The 17,785-nt window shown below is 40.9% G+C and overlaps 1 protein-coding gene across 1 annotated transcript; it reads right to left on the bottom strand.

Moving 5' to 3' along the window:
* Nucleotides 1–329: 329 nt before the first annotated feature.
* LOC141554043 (C-type lectin domain family 4 member K-like) lies at nt 330–15,383 on the bottom strand. The gene is made up of 6 exons (XM_074285569.1): nt 15,179–15,383; nt 11,411–11,497; nt 8,459–8,533; nt 7,958–8,109; nt 2,852–2,967; nt 330–1,832 (listed from the first exon to the last, which is right to left on the bottom strand). The coding sequence occupies exons 1-6, from the start codon at nt 15,231–15,233 to the stop codon at nt 1,676–1,678; spliced, it is 642 nt and encodes a 213-aa protein (XP_074141670.1). The 5' UTR covers nt 15,234–15,383; the 3' UTR covers nt 330–1,675.
* Nucleotides 15,384–17,785: the final 2,402 nt, after the last annotated feature.

Genomic DNA, 17,785 nt, shown 5'->3' with positions numbered 1-17,785 from the left:
TGTTTTGGGTGGACTTTGTGATGAGAACATAAAGACTCAGAATGATGGGATCTTAATGTTCAGTGAACACGGGTCATCACAAATGGTTCTCTGGGATGCCCCATTGTAAGGTCACCATATCTGCACATGTGCCATTTCCAAGAACCCAGCCCCCAGAGTACACAGGGATGGCCTGGAAGCTCTCTTCTGGATAACGAGGGACTAGACTTCTCCGAAGTCCGGATTCTGGGACCTCCCTGTCTCCTCTGTGTTCATTCCCTTTCTATCAGAAGAGGAAGCTGCTAATGGGCTTCATACTGTGAGCAGTCAAAAGAATAGAAACAAAGAGCTTGAAACCAACCTTTAGATGATCTTTAATTCCCCTGGAGAGAGCTGAGAATTGTCCATTGGAATCAAAACAGATATTTGCACCATGCTGCGGGTGGCAGATATTACTACAGGTGTGATTATTCCCATTTGACAGATGGGCAAACAGGCTAAGATAGGATTTGCTCAGGGTCCCCCATTACCAAATTTCAAATGTCAAAGACTCAGGTCCTTTAGCATATTATCCACCATATGACACTGCCTCCAATAAAACCAGAGACTATCAAATCAGCCTCCAGCCAGATTCCCAAATCATGGACAGCTGCTCTGATGAAGTCTGGTATCTAAGGTTGTCACTGGGTAGGTTCCTGGAAATGTTCTTAAAATGTGGCAGAGAAGCCAAATGATTCCAAAAATGACATCACTGAGTCAATTGATGAAGCTGACTCAAAGCCCAGTTTTCTCCAGCCAAGACTGGGATTGTGCCTGACTTACCATACTCCCTCTTCTGGGACCAGTGACTGCTCTCTCCTGATTCCCAATGTTATCTCCACTAGCTTCTTAAATCCTCAGAGATCTCATCAGCTCCCAGGGATTATTATCTTTACATAGAAGCATTCTGATCCCTCAACCCACCTTGCTTTTATCTACATGGTAGAAAATTATATTTCATTTCATAATTATGCACTGTGTATTTGGACATGTTTTGCTGCATCTCCTCTTAAGATGTAACAGGTCTGAATCCTTCCGTCTTTGCATCCCCACTGATAAGCACAGATCCTGGAGTTGGATAGAAACTTAATCAATATATGATTAACAGGAAGAAGGTTGACCTTGAGAGCTAAATATTTCAGGGGTGGCTGGAGCTAGGACCTTGTAATTTCCAGAAGTAATCATCTACCCAGAGAACAAAGACATTTTATGAGTTCCACATCAGATCATGTCTCTGAATTTCCTTCCCAGCTCAAGAAGTAGAGATGGGAAGCCTGGAATGAACAAGAAGCTATAAGTTTGTGTGTCTGTCTTTCTGTCTGAAAGTTTCCATCTGTACTTATATGTATATGTGTATATCTATATTTAGACATACAGAGAGACAGCCACACACTGTGTATGAAGGTCCCATGGAGGTATGAATGGGGGGGGGGGGTATGGCTGCAGCAATGATGATGTGAAAAGAAGGGTCTGTGGTTGCCTGGTGGATTGGGAGCATCCCTTGGTCCAGCTGATCAGGCTGAGAATCCTCAGCCTTAAGTGAGAAATAACAATGGAACCCACAGAATAGGTGTGGAATGATGGATGGAAGAATGCTCGTATCTGGACCCATTCTTCAAGGCTGGTAGTCAGCAGAGCTCAGAGACTGCCTCCACATTCAAGGACACAGCCCAGATGACTTGCAGTCCCATTTACAGATAAACAGCATGGGTAAGAGACAGTCGTTATCATTCCATGATTGAAGTTTGTTTTTTGAAAAATGAACACAGCGTTCATTATCCATTTTGTTGTTTGGCTCATTTTGTGCCCAAAACCTAGAGAAGGAAAAAGGAGAGAGAGAGAGAGAGAGAGAGAGAGAGAGAGAGAGAGAGAGAGAGAGAGAGAGAGAGAGAGAATTTTTGAGATAAGAGGGATTCACCCTTCCTTCCATTTCCATTTGCACAGCAAAGTTTGATAAGAAGCTTCCTTCCTTTTGTTTGGGCCTGGCTCTGTGGAAAAGTCTAGCTTAGATTCTGCTCCAATTTGGCTATTTTAAAAACTCTTAAATGATTAAGTAACTTCCAGCCATGAAGACAGGAGACCTCAAAAGTACAGTTTATTAATGTTTTTGACTGTCTAATAAAGCCAATGGACTTCTTAAAATATCATTTCTAAATGCACAAAATAAAATTCATAGAATTACAAAGGAAACCAAATATATTAAAAGATTTTTTATAGAATAATCTCATCGAGCCCAGGTTAAAAATTTCTGCTCTGGAATAATTCAAGCTCTATTCCTTCCAGATAGCCCCATAATTGCCCCTAAATCTCTGCCTGAAATATCCCACCCAAAGTGGGGTCTATGCTGTCTCCTCACTTCTGGGCATTTGGGGCTACACACTCTCACACACTCCACACACATGTACTCTATACATGTGTGCACATCACACAATACATATACCACACATGTACGCTGTGAACAGTCTACTTTCCACCCACATGTGTGCCCTACCACACACATGCACATATCACATGCACAAATTAACATATATGCATCATACATCAAACACATGCACACCATCATATGCCCACATTTGCACATACTGTGCATAAATCCACAAGACACAATACACATGCCCAATCAGTGTATGCACACAGCACACAGAAATGCATATGCATGTATGTACACTACATACATGCTCACAGAGGGAAGGGACCCACACAAGGAATGGAAGATGCATGTCCTTTTTTATTCACTTTGGGTTTTCCCTGGCAGAAAGCTCTCAGTGCCTCTATGGGCATTTGGAAAGAAAGAAGGACCAAAGGAGGGAGGACAGGGGTGTATGGGACTCACTCTTTGCTCTTGGTCCCATTATAAGAGGTCCCATCAGTCCATCTCCACTCTGAGTTCCATAGTTTATTCAATCCAATCCAATAGTTGCTACCATCAGCTTTTTTAGCAATAAATTCCTATGGAGTGAGAAGAAAGTGCTTTTTAGGGAGGTACAGGTCCATATCAATGTATAAATGTGCATTTTGTGGGGAGAAGTTGAATACATTCCCAGTAAAATCAGGGTGAAACAAAGAGCCCATTATCACAGCTATTATTCAGAAGTATTGGCTTACACGATAAGCAAAGAAAAAGAAATTAAAGGAATTAGAATAGTCACTGAAGAGATAAAACTATCACTCTTTGCAGATAAATGATGGTATACTTAGAGAATCCTAGAGAATCATCCAAAAACTTACTTGAAATAATTCACCGCTTTAGCAAAGTTGCGAAGTATAAACTAAACCTACATAAATCATCAGCATTTCTATATGTTACTAATGAAGCTCAGAGGCAAGAGATAGAAAGAGAAATTCCATTTAAAAGAACTAGACAAAATAAAATATCTGGGAGTTTATCAGCCAAGACAAATCCAGGGAACTACATGAACACAATTGCAAAACACTTCACACCAAGTCAGATCTAAACAATTGGAAAAATATCAATTGCTCATGAGGTCAAGCTAATTTAATAAAAATGATCATTCTACCTAAATTGGTCTACTTGTTCAGTGCCATACAGATCAAACTGCCAAAACATTATTTTGTAGAGCTAGAAAAATAATAACAAAATTCATCTGGAAGAACAAAAGGTGAAGAATATCAAGGGAATTAATGAAAAAAATACTAAAAATACTAAGCTGTACCAGACTTAAAACTCTATCATAAAGCAGCAGTCATCAAAACCATCTGGTACTGGCTAAGAAATAAAGTAGTGGATCAGTGAAATAGATTAGATCCACACCACCCAATAATCAAGGGCTATAGTAATCTATTTGATAAACCCCCAAACTCCAGGTTCTAGGATAAGAACTCACTATTTCACAAAAATTTCTGAAAAAAATGAAAAATAATTTGTCAGAAACTTGGCATAGACCGACATCTTGCACAACATACCAAAATAAAGTCAAAATGGGTAGATGAGTTGGGTGTAAAGGGTGTTACCATAAGCAAATTAGGAGGGCAAGAGAGAGTTTACCTATCAAATCTTGGAGAAGGGAGGAATTTATTACCAAAAAAGAGCCAAAGAACATTATAAAAGGTAAAATGGACAACTTTGATTACATTAAATTAAAAAGGGTTTGCATAAACAAAACCAACAGTCAAGATTAGAAGAGAAATGCAAAACTGGGAAAAAGCTTTTACAGCCTGTGTTTCTGATAAAGGCATCATTTCTAAAATATATAAAGAACTGGGTCAAATTTATAACAATACAAATCATTCTCCAGTTGATGATGGTCAAAGGATATGAACAGACAATTTTCAGATGAAGAAATTGAAACTATTTCTAGCCATATAAAAAGATGCTTCTAATCGTTATTGATCAGAGAAATGCAAATTAAGACAACTCTAAAATGCCACTACACACCTCTCAGATTGCCTGAGGGAAAAATAATGATAAATGTTGGAGGAGATGTGGGGAAATTGGGATACTAATACATTGTTGGTGGAGTTGTGAACTGATCTAATCATTCTGGAGAGCAATTTGGAACTATGCCCAAAGGGCTATCAAACTGTGCATACCCATTGATCCAGTAGTGTTTTTCCTACTGGGCCTGTATCCCAAAGAGATCCTAAAGGAGGAAAAGGGACCCACATGTTTGTGGCAGCCCTTTTTGTCATGTCAAAGAACTGGAAACTGATTCCCCATCAGTTGGGAAATGGCTAAATAAGTTTTGGAATATGAATGTTACGGAATATTATTGTTCTATAAGAAACAATCACCAGGATGATTTCAGAGAGACCTGGAGAGACTTCTAAGAATTGATACTGAGTGAAGTGAGTAGAACCAAGAGAACATTATATACAGTAACAACAAGATTGATTGTACGATGATCAATTCTGATGGACGTGGTTCTTTTCAACAGCAAGGAGATTCAGGCCAATTCCAATAGACTTGTGGAAAAGAACCATCTGCATTCAGAGAGATAATTATGGGGACTAAATATGGATCACAACATTGTTTTTTCACCTCTTTTACTATTGTTTGCTTGCTTTTTGTTTTCTTTTCCTTCTGTTCTTTTCTCTTGCGGTTGTTCCCTTTTGTTCTGATTTTTCTCTTCCAACATGATTCATAAGGAAATATGCAAAAAAAAATAATAAATGTTCGTGTATGACCAAAAAAAAGTTGTTTTTAAATTTTTTAATATGTGTACTTGTATATGTATATATTTGAATGTAAGTGCATATATATGTGTGTATCTCTTATGGCCCTGTGAGCTTCAATCAAGTCACTTCATCTTTGAGAATATCAGACAACTCTTAATATTCCTAACACCATAATTTGCAAAATAGGTTAATAGATGTGTGTATCATAAATACATATATGCCGGATGGATAAATAGATTTATTTGAGTTTCCACTAATGTAAACTACTTCCAGGGTGGAAGCTCCTTCTACAAATGCAGATTGGCATCTGCTCTGAAATTTCTATGCTTAGAGATTTTCATGAGGGCACTAACAAAAAGTGACATGTCCAAGGTCTATCAAAAGCAGAATTTGAACCTAGGTTGCATTCCTATCTGCCACAAATACTGTTGGTGTACATGCACATTTACATATATGTATATTGATACGTGTGTGTGGTGTGTAATTATATCTCTCTATCTATAGGATCTAACTATCTTTAGGATAGATAGATGGTGGATAGATAAATTGTAGGTAGTAGATAGGATAGGTTGCTAGTAGATAGGATAGATAGATAGAGGATAGATAGTATATATAGGATAGATAGGGAGAGAGAGAGAGAGAGAGAGAGAGAGAGAGAGAGAGAGAGAGAGAGAGAGAGAGAGAGAGAGAGAGAGAGAGAGAGAGAGATGGATGTTTGGATGGATAGATGGATAGGTAGGTAGATAAGATAGATAGATAGATAGATAGATAGATAGATAGATAGATAGATAGATAGATAGATAGATAGATAGATAGATAGTTTCCTCAAATAGGATGTAAGTTCCATGTTCCTTAAGGTCAAAGATAGCAAAGACTGGGACCTGAAACTGTACAGTGGAACAGGAAGCAACAATAGAGGTAAGCTGGTGGCTGTGTCATATTGATCCATGAGCAGGATTTATAATTCATTCTATAGATCAGTATTGGTGTCTGTAGCTGATTAACCAGATTATAGAATGTGGATCAGAAATGAACTTTCTGTTCTGTTGTGGTTAGCAACAGGGTCTTCTAGCTCATTGATTTGGTCTGGGATCATCTGAAGCTCTCACCAGAGTAAAGGCTACAGTTGTGTCACCCAGACCTGACTTGGAATCAGAATTCTGCAAAGCTCAGACAGGGAGGACAACAATTGGGATAATCCATAGAATAGGGCATGATGAAAATTAGTGCTCCAAGTCTGAACCTAATACAAAGTCCCAATCCAGAAAGCAAAAATGGAGTAATGAGGTTTGTTTAAAACACACACACACACACACACATATACATATATATATATATGTATGTGTATATATATAATAACAATTATAGAGTCAGAAACATCAATTCATAAAGTCAGAAGGAGAAAATATCTTCATGATATCTAAAAATAAAGCATCAAGTAAAACACCACTTGGTTGCAAAGTCAACTACACTGCCTAGAAGAAGTGAAGCAGGAGTTTAAAACTTGTTATGTAAATCAAATGACAATTTTAGAGAAAAGAAATAGAAACAAATGAAGCCCTAAAGGAAAGACTTGGGAGCAGAATTAACAATTGAGTTAAAAAGAGCAAAAACCTAAGAAAGGTTCTTTGAAAATTAGAATAGACCAAATAAAAGTTAATGACTTCATGTGACAACAAGAAATATTAAAGACAAAAACAAAAAAAGGAAAAAATAAAAGAAAATGAAAAATATCTCATATAGAAAAAATTGACCTGGGAAACAGTCCTAGGAGAAAATAATATAATGATATAACATAGAATTCCTTATCAAAAAAAAGGAGCCTGAATACCATATTTCAAGAAGTAGTAGGGGCAGCTAGGTGGCCCAGTGGTTAGAGCACCAGCCTTGAATTTAGGAGGACCCGAGTTCAAATCTGGTCTCAGACACTTAACACTTCCTAGCTGTGTAACCCTGGGCAAGTCACTTAACACCAGCCTCAGAAAAAAAAAAAAAAAAGGAAGAAGTAGTTCATCAAAACTAGCCAGGCTTATTAGAGTCAGAAGGCAAAGTAAAAGTAGAAAGAAAGCAATGATCACTGCATGGAAAAAACTCCAAAATGAAAACTCACAAGAACCTAATAATCAGAATCTAGAGTTTTCAGTCCAAAGGAAAAAACCATTGCAAACATCTAGAAAGAAAAAGTCCAAACGATGAGAAACCACTCAGTAACACAGGATTTGACAGCTACCATTTCAAGAGAGGAGAACTAGGAATATGACATTGCAAAAGACAAGAAATGAAAGACTTAAAACTAAGACTACTTTGCCAGAAGACTAAAAGATTGTTCTACAGAGATTATGAACTCATTTTATAGATATGGAAACTGAAGCCCAAGGAGATTTAATGACTTTTGCTCATGGGTAATAGCTGTGACTTCCTGACTTCCTTGAGGATTTTTTTGGTATATTTTCTCTGTTTCTGGAGAAAGATTCTGCATGGACTTAGAAGCATTCATCAAGCAGATATTCTCCAGGTTCTTTATTCACTTTCTAAATTGAGATTTAGAATCAAAATTCCTAAATTGAGAACCAAACCAATACTCCATGAATGGTTTGCTCATGGCCAAGGACAGAGGAAACATAACACTTCTCTAGTCCTGGATCCTTTGCTTCTCTGAGGGGATTTTTGTCCTTGGAATGGGAAGCTCTGCCTCTGTCCCTTGAAACCTAAGGCCAGACTAGGAGAGAAGGGAAGTGATGTGCCCATGGAAACCGTGACATTTCTGTCTCCCACCTCCAAGGGTCCCAGGGCTAGCACTGACCTGCTCTCCCACTGAGGTTACTGAGGTCAGGTGGGAGCCAAGTGATGCACAGGACCTCTCAGCCTCTTCCCAGGACTTGTCCTTACAGGAAAAGTAGTAGAGACTTCCATTGTGAACAACCCAAGCCTCTGGTACCTTGTGAATGAGGTTTTCTTGAGAAGAAAGAGGATCAGGAATGAGGAAAGAAGTGACCAGAGCTGATCCAGGTCCAGCTCTGCCCTTCTGGTTCTCAAGAACTTGAAAAATGGGCAATGGCCAGAGCTCGGTCAGTGTGAGTGCTTACTGCTATTTGAGCAGAAGCCCCTTGAGGTCCTGGAGTTTCAGACGAGAAGACTCTTGGGGGCTTAGAAAAGAAGGTTTTTCTCTTCCTTTTTCTGAAGTGGCCAAGATGAGGGGCAATGAAGAAGTCAGCAAAGGAGCCCTCCCTCCCATGTAGGATGCTGAAGTTTGAGTGATGGAGGGACTAGCCTGGGTCAGGGAGAACTGGAGGACTGAACTTACTGTTTTCCACTTTCAGATGTTCATTGGAGGCATTGACTTTCGCAAGTTGATCATTTTCCCCTCGAAGATCTAGGACTATAGGGTCATGGAGGTGAAAAGGAGAAAAGGGCAGGGATCAGTCTGGCAAAGGGTTAATTTAGTAAACCTCAATTAGGTCTCTGCTGTGCCATGAGACCTTGGGCAAAAATTATGTACAGCTGGAATTCAGACACGGCTCCTCCAACCCCAGATGCTGCGCTTCCTCCTATACCGTCCCACCGCCAACCTTATCTGTGTCCTGTTTTACTCTCCAGTAGGATGCAAGCACTTTGAGGGCAGAGATCATTTATTTTTGTCTTTATTATCTCAAATACCTGTCACAACATCTCACACATAGCCATGTAACCAGTCTGAATCTCAGTTTCTCATCTGTAAAATGAGATGGTTGGACTATTTGACCCTCAAAGACCTTCTAAGCTCTTAATCTAATTAATCATAATTAAATGCAAAAAAATAAAAGAATATAAAGAAATTTAGGGAATGCTCCTCTTGTTATAGATAGTACTCCATCAGAGTCTCAGGTCTCAGGAAACAATGCAGGCAAAGAGGAAGATATATACATATATGAATATGTATTATGTATATGGGGGGGGGAGAGACAGAGAGACAGAGAGAGAGAGAGAGAGAGAGAGAGAGAGAGAGAGGAGGATGAGGAGAAAGAGAAGGAGGAGGAGGAGGAGGAGGAAAAGAGAAGAAGAAGAAGAAGAAGAAGAAGAAGAAGAAGAAGAAGAAGAAGAAGAAGAAGAAGAAGAAGAAGAAGAAGAAGAAGGAGGAGGAGGAGGAGGAGGAGGAGGAGGAGGAGGAGGAGGAGGAGGAGGAGGAGGAGGAGGAGGAGGAGGAGGAGGAGGAGGAGGAGGAGGAGGAGGAGGAGGAGGAGGAGGAGGAGGAGGAGGAGGAGGAGGAGGAGGAGGAGGAGGAGGAGGAGGAGGAGGAGGAGGAGGAGGAGGAGGAGGAGGAGGAGGAGGAGGAGGAGGAGGAGGAGAAGAAGAAGAAGAAGAAGAAGAAGAAGAAGAAGAAGAAGAAGAAGAAGAAGAAGAAGAAGAAGAAGAAGAAGAAGAAGAAGAAGAAGAAGAAGAAGGAGGAGGAGGAGGAGGAAGAGGAGGAGGAGGAGGAGGAGGAGGAGGAGGAGGAGGAGGAGGAGGAGGAGGAGGAGGAGGAGGAGGAGGAGGAGGAGGAAGTGGTGGAGAAAGAGGAGGAAGAAGAGGAGAAGGAGGAAGGAAGATAGAGGGAGAGAAGGAAAATAGAAGGAAGGAGAGAGAGAGAGAGGAAGATGGAAAGTGGAAGAGAAGAAGGGAGAGAGAAAAGGAGGGGGAAGGAGGAAGGGAGGGAGAGCTAATAAATAGGGAATTTGAATTCAAGTTTTTCTGACCTCAGTCTCTATCCACTGTGCCACGCAGTTGCCTCAGAATGAATATATTTTGAGTTAAAAGGGCATGGCCCTTTGGAGAAATCTCCCATGAAGCATGGGTGTGGCCACTACTGCCTTGCCAAAAGAATACTCAGCTTTAGGGATGGGTGTTGGGGCTTAGGAGGCAGGTGGACACCTGCTAGGTGAGTGGCCACTTTCTGTGGCTGATAGAAGTGAGTTCACTGATGTGAGTGCAAGTCCCATCCCTGACACGTGGCAGCTTTGTGACTGGGTAAGTCACTTGACTTCATTTCACTTGGTCTAGGAAGGGACAGTCAAAGACCACAAGTCTCAGACTAAAATGAACCCAGAGACCAGTGAGTTCATCCTCCTCATCTTAGGTACCAGAGTCATTACCAAGGAGCTTTCCTAGAGTTTCCTCTTGGAGATCTCTCCACATGGCTGAGATTATAGATCTGAACCAAAAGAAAAAAATACAGAACAAAAAACCTATGACCAATAACAATACATGTATATATATATATGTATATTATATATCCGTACATCAAAGTGTGTTAGAGTAGAAACAATAGCAATAGCAGCAGCAGCAACAATAACTAATATTTATACGGAGTTTGCTGCAAGCCAGTCACTGTGCTAAGTGCTTTATAATTATTATCCCATTTCATCTTCACGACATCCCTAGAAAATACTATCCCCAATTTGCAGATGAGGAAACTGAGGCAGGAACAGAGGCAGAGATGAAATGAATTACCCAGAGTCACTCAGTCAATAAGTCTTTGAGGTTGGGTGTGATCTCAGGTGTTACTGAATGGATGTTTAGCAGCTCTGATGAAGCCATTTTCCATCTGGGAACCCACCCAACTTTCTTAACTTTGAAAATGAAAGAGATAGACATAATAATGATAATGTCTAGCATTAATTAGCATTTAAGGTTTACAACCCACTTTATATCCCATTTGGTTCTCACAATAACCTAGTTATCTATCATTATTCTCATTTTACAGATGGGGAAACTGAGGCTGAAAGCATTAAGTGACTTTCCCAGGGTCACACAGCCAATAAGTGCCCAAGGTAAGATTTGAAAAGAGGTCTCCATGACCTGAAGCCCAGCATTTTATCCACTGGAGTCTATCTGCTCAGATAGTCAAATCATAAGATAAAGAATGGGAGCAGACCTTTCATGATCTCCATGACCCTCAGATTCACTGCTGATATTTGATGGTTTCTGTGACATTATTTTATTTGAACTCTATGACCCTGTTATCCCCCTTAATACAGATAAGAAAGGGAAATATTGGTTTGGTCTGGTTCTTTGGGCCCACGGCCACATAGCTAGGAAGCCTCAGAGACAAGACCCAAGCCCAGTTCTTTCTGAAGCTCTTCAAGCCTGTTCCCCCCTCACCACGTCCCACTCCTTCCCCTCCCAAACCTATTACATGATTCAGCCTAAAGACCGCAGATTCTTCTTGTTTTGGTCTTTTCTCTCCAACCAATCAGAGAAAGGAGTTTGCCTCCTGGAGCCCTTCATATGAAAAACTTACACAGAAGAACCATCACCGTCAGAGCCGCAGCCAGGGCCAGAACCAGGAGAGCCAGGGCAGTGTGGATGGCCTTGAGGATCCTGTAGACTGGACAGGGGGAGAAAGGAAAGAGCCTCTTGTCCGTCACTGGCCACACTCTCAGTACAGGAGTATAGGACACAGATTCAGGACTCAGAAATCATCTAGTCTAAAATCCAATTTTACAGATGAAGAAACTGAGGTCCAGAAAGGTTGAATGGCTTATGAAGCTAATCCGTGTGCAAGGGAGGATGCAAACTCAGGTCTTGCTGACTTCCGGTTTTACACTCTGTCCTGGAATTGGAACACAAACTAGTCTTTCTAATGTACCATGAGATCCACAGAATAGAACTCAGATCAAGGAAAAGGGCTATGATTAAACAGCTACTGTATACTAGGAACTGCAGTAAGCACCTTACAAATCTTATCCCATTTGATGCTCACAACCCTGGGAAACAGGTGCTGTTATTATCCCCATTTTGCAGATGGCAAGGAGCAATTAATTGATTTGCCCAGGGTCATGCAGTTAGTGTCTGAAGCCATATTTGAACTAAGATCTTCTTGAAATCACCTGTGGAATCAGTGTCTTGCTATTTCAAACAACCATTCCTCCAGGAAGCCTGTTCTGATCCATCCAGTCGTGAGGATCATTTCTCCTTCAGAGCCTACTTTGTTTCTGGCCTCCAGAATACTTTTATCCTATAACAGGGAGCAATATGGTGGCTTTTCTTTCCACCTTTTCCCTTTACTAGACTGTGAGTTCCATGCAGACAGGGAATCCTATCTTTTGTGCATCAGACAGTGCCTAGTACAGGGTTCTCTGCTCCTAAGGACCTTCCACTAAATAATGTATTCACTTGATGGAAAGTATTAAGGGTTTCTTATTTCCAGAGCACCTTGGAACACTGAGGAAGGCCCATCAGTCCTGTTCCCAGGGGGATGAGAAATGCAAATACAAGTTACTGGGGATCACAGTATCCCAAGCTGCTTATTGGTCAGTCATCTGGTAAAAAGTTGAATTCAGGGACCGGATCAGAATATGGTTCAAATTTCTTCCCCCACCTAGAAGTCCCATCTGGGTTTCCTAGGAAGGACACCAGAAGAAGATCCAGAAACAGAGACTGAACCAAGGTTGGACAGGGAAGGAGAACCAGGACAGTGTAGCATCAAAGAGTATCAAGAGGAGGGATCAACAGTGTCAGGGGATGTGAAGAAGAAAAAAAGAATGAGGACTGAGAAAGGCCCCTGGTAACTTGGGAGAGCTCCATCTTGGTGGAATGATGAGCCAGACTACAGAGAGTTAACAAATTGCAAGAGATGGAGGAAGTCACAAAGGGAATTGAGACTGGCTCTGAGCCTGGAAAACATGGAGGGACTGGCGGATGAAACAGAAATTATAGGAATCTTGAGGACAAGAAGAAGGCAGCCAGTGTTTAAGGTAGAGGAGGAGAGGAGAGTGAGGAAGTGGAATGGACATCCTAGTTGTGAAGAGGGAAGGTTTCCTTGTTCCGAGGTAGGACAGTTAAGTACAGGGAGGTTGAGGCTTGTCTCGAGTGACTCGGCTAACAAGCGTTGGAGCTTGCTCAATAACCCCCTAACCCCCACAAGAGCTCTGCCTTCACTTCTGGGTTCTTGTGCCCATCTCCCCTGCTTTCCCTTTTAAACAAGGATCCTTACTACAGGATACAAGCAAACCCCAAGGGAGTTGGGTCTAAGCTGTAGTGGGACCTCCTCCAATCTGTTGCCATTTAGTTAATGATTCTTCCCACCTTGGGAAGGCAGCATGGTGAGAGCTAGTTTCAGTCTTGGTTCTGGGTCTGAAGAGATCAAGACCAAGTCTAACACATCCTCCCATGAGGCATCCTTTCAAACTTTTCATTAAGCATGGCCATCCTCCTTCTTTCCCCAAGCCTTCTCTTTCTTTACCAGAATAAATACACCCAGTTTCTTCAACTGATTCTCCTAAACTCAAGGCTCTTCCTCATTCCGATTCCCCTCCTCTGGACATTCTGCAATTTATCAATGTCTTTCTTAAACCTTGGACTTAAAAAAAACTAAGTATAATATAATATCCTAGGTATGACATGGAATAGTGGATAGAGCCTTGGACTCAGAGTCAAGAAGATCTGAATTCAAATCCAGCCTCCGACATTCACTATGTGATCTTGAGTAAACCCCTTATCAGCTGTCTGCCTCAATTTCCTTGTCTGTAAAATAAAAATAAGAGTACCTTCCTCCCAGAGCTGTTGTGAGGATCAAACAAGATAATATTTGCAAACCTTAAAGAGTTATATAAATACTAGTTATTAGTGTTATGTGGGCTGACAAGAGTCAGATGCAAGAGATCTCTTACTGCCTAAGTCATGCAACATTAGAAGGGACCCAGAAATCTTCTAGTTGTAGAGCCTTGGCTATTCTAGTGAGAAGGAACCTTAGAGTCCCTCCGGGCCATTTCTCATTTCCAGGTAAGTGACTGACATAAGGTCACACAGCTTAGAAATAGTAGACCCATGAATTAAAGCCAAGTCTCCTTCTCAGCTCAAGATTCTCTCCATCATATCCCAAGACTTCTCAGGCTGATGGTTCTATGTCTCGCCTCCTCTCTTAGAATGTCTACTGCTAAAAACCTGGAAAGATTTACATAAACAGATGCTGACTGAAGTGAGCAGAACCGGGAGAACATTGTACACAGCAGCAACAAGATGGAGTGATGATCAACTATGGAAGACTTAGCTCTTCTCAGCAATGCAGCGATCCAAGACAATTCCAAAAGCCTGATGATGGAAAATGGCATTTGCGTTAAGAGAAAAAGCTATGGAGACTAAAAGCATATCGAAGCCTACCATTTTCACTTTGGGAGGGGGTTAGGTTTTCTGCTTTCTTATGGTTTTTCCCTTTTGTTCTGAATCTCCTTTCACAAATGCGGAAATATGTTTAACATGATGGTATATGTATAGCCTATATTAAATCACTTGCTATCTTGGGAGGGGAGAAGGAAGGGTAGGAGAAAGAAAATTTGGGAAGCTCAAAATCTTATAAAGATGAATGTTAAAAACTATCTTCACATGTAACTGGAAAATAAACTAATAAAGGAAAAAATAAAACAAGGAATATGTGCTGCTTCAATTTACAATTCAATTCAATTTAAAATCTCTCTATGGGTCTGTCTTTGTGTCTCTGAATCTGTTTCTCTGTCTCTGTCTGTTTGTCTGTGCATGTGAGTATGTCTGTCTGTCTTTCTCTCTGTGTGGAGGGGAGAAAGCTCTACATGACTATAGAATGAGAACTATGAAGGGAAGAAGGGATAGTTTTTCCTCTGCCTCAAGTCCCTGGCTTATGACCTAAGATGTATCTTGGGCAGAATGAGGTGAGCAGAAGGAAAATGACTTTCTACAACAGATTAGCAAAATTTGATCCCCCTTTCTCCCAAGCTTTATTCCCCACCCCCAGTTCTCCAAACAACCTTCATTTACCACAAGAGAATTATACCATGAATGAGTCAACCTTGTGAAGAATAAGTTTGAATTACAGTCTGGACCATCTGAACTGGAAATCTACCTCAGTCACTTATAAAGTGTATGATCCTGATCATGCAGCCTAAGTTAACCTTTCTGGGACTCAATTTACTCATCTTTTAAATGAGTTGGTTGAACTTGATGAATTCTAAGGTTCATTAGCCCTGGAATGATAATCCTGCTTTTCTGGAGATTTGTCTTCTCCACCTATCTCAGGGACTCCCCAACACCTTACCTTTTTCATTCTGATGTGATTCATTTTCCTGGGCCATATTTTCAAGTTTTTCCATCAGTCCATGCAGTTCTCCTCAAGAGCAGCCTGGCCGGTGGGATCCTTTCCAGTTCCGGGTCCTAACTGAGAGAGCAGTGCCCTTCTCATGATCAGAGCAATACAAGAGGAAGTAACAGATTCAAATGTTTGGCTCCATTACTTCCTCCCCATTGTTCCTCCATGATGGGGATCCAATGATAGGCAGTGCCAGAGATTGGTTAATCTCCCCTGTTCCCCTTCCTCTTTTCCTTATTGAAGAGCTGTACCTTCTTTCTGATATGACTCTCCTCCATTCCTCTCCCCTCCTTCCTCCTACTCTTCCTTTCTTCCTAATAAGGAAAAGAGGGAAATGGTAGGGGAATGGTAAGTACTGTGATATGCTAGAAAGAGCACTGAGAGTCAGGAGATATGGAGTGAAATTCTGGCATTTTTATGTGCGTCCCTAAAACCATGGGGAAATCACCTGGAGTCCTTGTTGATGTTCTCCCTTATGAGGGAAACACCTTAGAAACCTTAAAAGTGCCATAGAAATGTGATATTATTGTAATGGCGGAGAAACTGAGTCAAGATAGAGATTAGAGATTTTTTAATATTTTATTAATTGGAGAGTTTAATTGACTGGGCAGGACTCTTGTCTCAAAGTATCCAGTGATGAATGGGAGACTCCCAAATCCTTTTATACCTTTCAAACAAAGAAAAAAAAAGAGCACGGAAGATTTTACAGAACCATTTGGTTCTGTCAGAATGGGGGGAGGCGATAAATTCTTACTAAAAGCCAGAGTCAAGATGTTTGAATAAACAGAAGTAAAGATGTCAATGAGGTATCCGAGATGTCTTATCTCTTGGAATATTTTAGAGGGGCAGTGTCATAAATTCTTGAGGGCAGAAGGAGTTAGGAGCCAGGAAGTCTGATCTGCCCCTCATCTTGAGCCTCCCATTGACAATTTACCACCTTAGAGCAAATGGTCCTCAGTCTTAATGAACCAGAGAAGGGTTTTACAACTAGAAGATTGAGGCAGAACAGTAAAGGAAACTGAGGTAGAACAATTCAGGGAAACTCAGGACAATAAGAGAAATGGAAGCAGAACCAATTAGGGAAACTGAGTCAGGACAATTAAAGAGAATTGGGGCACAACATTATGATGATCCCAAATCACCTAAGAAAGAAGTCTCTAGATGGGCTGTAAAGGATCTACTTTGGGGAGATCCCTTTTGCCACACAGTTGGAAGCACCTTCTTTCCATTGGCTGCATCTTTAAAAACTACTAGTCTCTGGTACTGTCTCTCTGAGCATTTCTCTCTGTGGGTCTCTCTGTCTCTATTTGTATATGAGTGTGTCTGTCTCTCTGTCTCTCTCTGCCGAGGGGAGAAGGTTCTACTTGCCTGCAGGATGAGAACTATGAAGGGAAGAAGGGATAGCTTTTCCTCTACATTTAGGTCCTTCAACCCCAAGAAATAGGATTGAAATTTCCATCTGTTTATTTGTTCTTTTCACTTCCGGGAGCAGATGATAGAGTCTCCAGACCCAGGAGCTCAAGCTACAGCAACTTGGGAGCCCTATCAGGCCAGATGTTTCTGCTAAGCTGAGAAACTTGGGTTTGGGGACACAAACCAAGGAGGTCTTTGGGTCTGGCACTTGGTGGGACCATGCTACATAGGAACTAAATTGAACAATGAACCTAATCCTTCTTCTCTCCCCAGAGACAGTGATGGTATAAGGTGGGGAAATTATTCCCCTCATATAGAAGGGAATATTTGGACGTAAGTTCTTGCTACATATTTGAAGCAAATACTCTTTTGTTAAAGTTAATCTTTAGATTTAGAAGGCTAGAAACTAGGGGACCCCTAAAATTGAGAGAATATATTTAGGGAAAGGGGAACTTTATTCAATGGCAGAGAAAAGAGATTCCTCCCAAACCCTTAGAGTACCCAAGAATCTAGAGGATTCTTGGGATGAAAAGTAACACAGAGCCATGTTTAGCTCTCAGGCAGTGGGGCAATGAGTGCCATTAACCATTCAAAAATACCCATATGACTATATTGATTCTTTAACGGTCTAAGTGACACCCTTTGTTTTCCATATAACTCTTCTCTTTGTGCATCCTGAAACTGTGGCTGTCGTGTTATAATTCATTTTATATTTATTATATAATTCATCATAATATATTTTTATTAGGAGTCCATTTAAACTTCCATGTCTTTCTCACATGGGTTAACGTGTAGTCATGTTATCTTCTAGTTTGTTGGTGGTACTGTTTCCCAAATCCCACATCCCAAATGGAAGACTTTGTTTTCCCTGTTGAGTTGATTCTGACTTTTCCCCCAGATAGCATAGCACAATGCAAAGACAATTGGATTTTGAATGAAAGGATTCTCGTTCTACCACATTTTTCCCATCTGGCCTTGGGGAAGCCTCACTGTCCCCATGGGTCTCAGTTTCCTTCTCTGTAAAAAAAAAAAAAAAAAAAAAAAAAGGAGTTTGGACTAGATGAACTATAAGTTCCTTTACAACTCTGATGGAATGAGCTTATGAAGTCCTGCCCTTGGCATTTGGCACAGAAAAGTCGTGAG

The sequence above is a fragment of the Sminthopsis crassicaudata genome, chromosome 2 (genome assembly GCF_048593235.1).
Source record: "Sminthopsis crassicaudata isolate SCR6 chromosome 2, ASM4859323v1, whole genome shotgun sequence".
NCBI classification, from domain to species: domain Eukaryota; kingdom Metazoa; phylum Chordata; class Mammalia; order Dasyuromorphia; family Dasyuridae; genus Sminthopsis; species Sminthopsis crassicaudata.
Note: the sequence above shows the minus strand (reverse complement) of the source record. Positions and strands in the feature narration are given on the sequence as shown.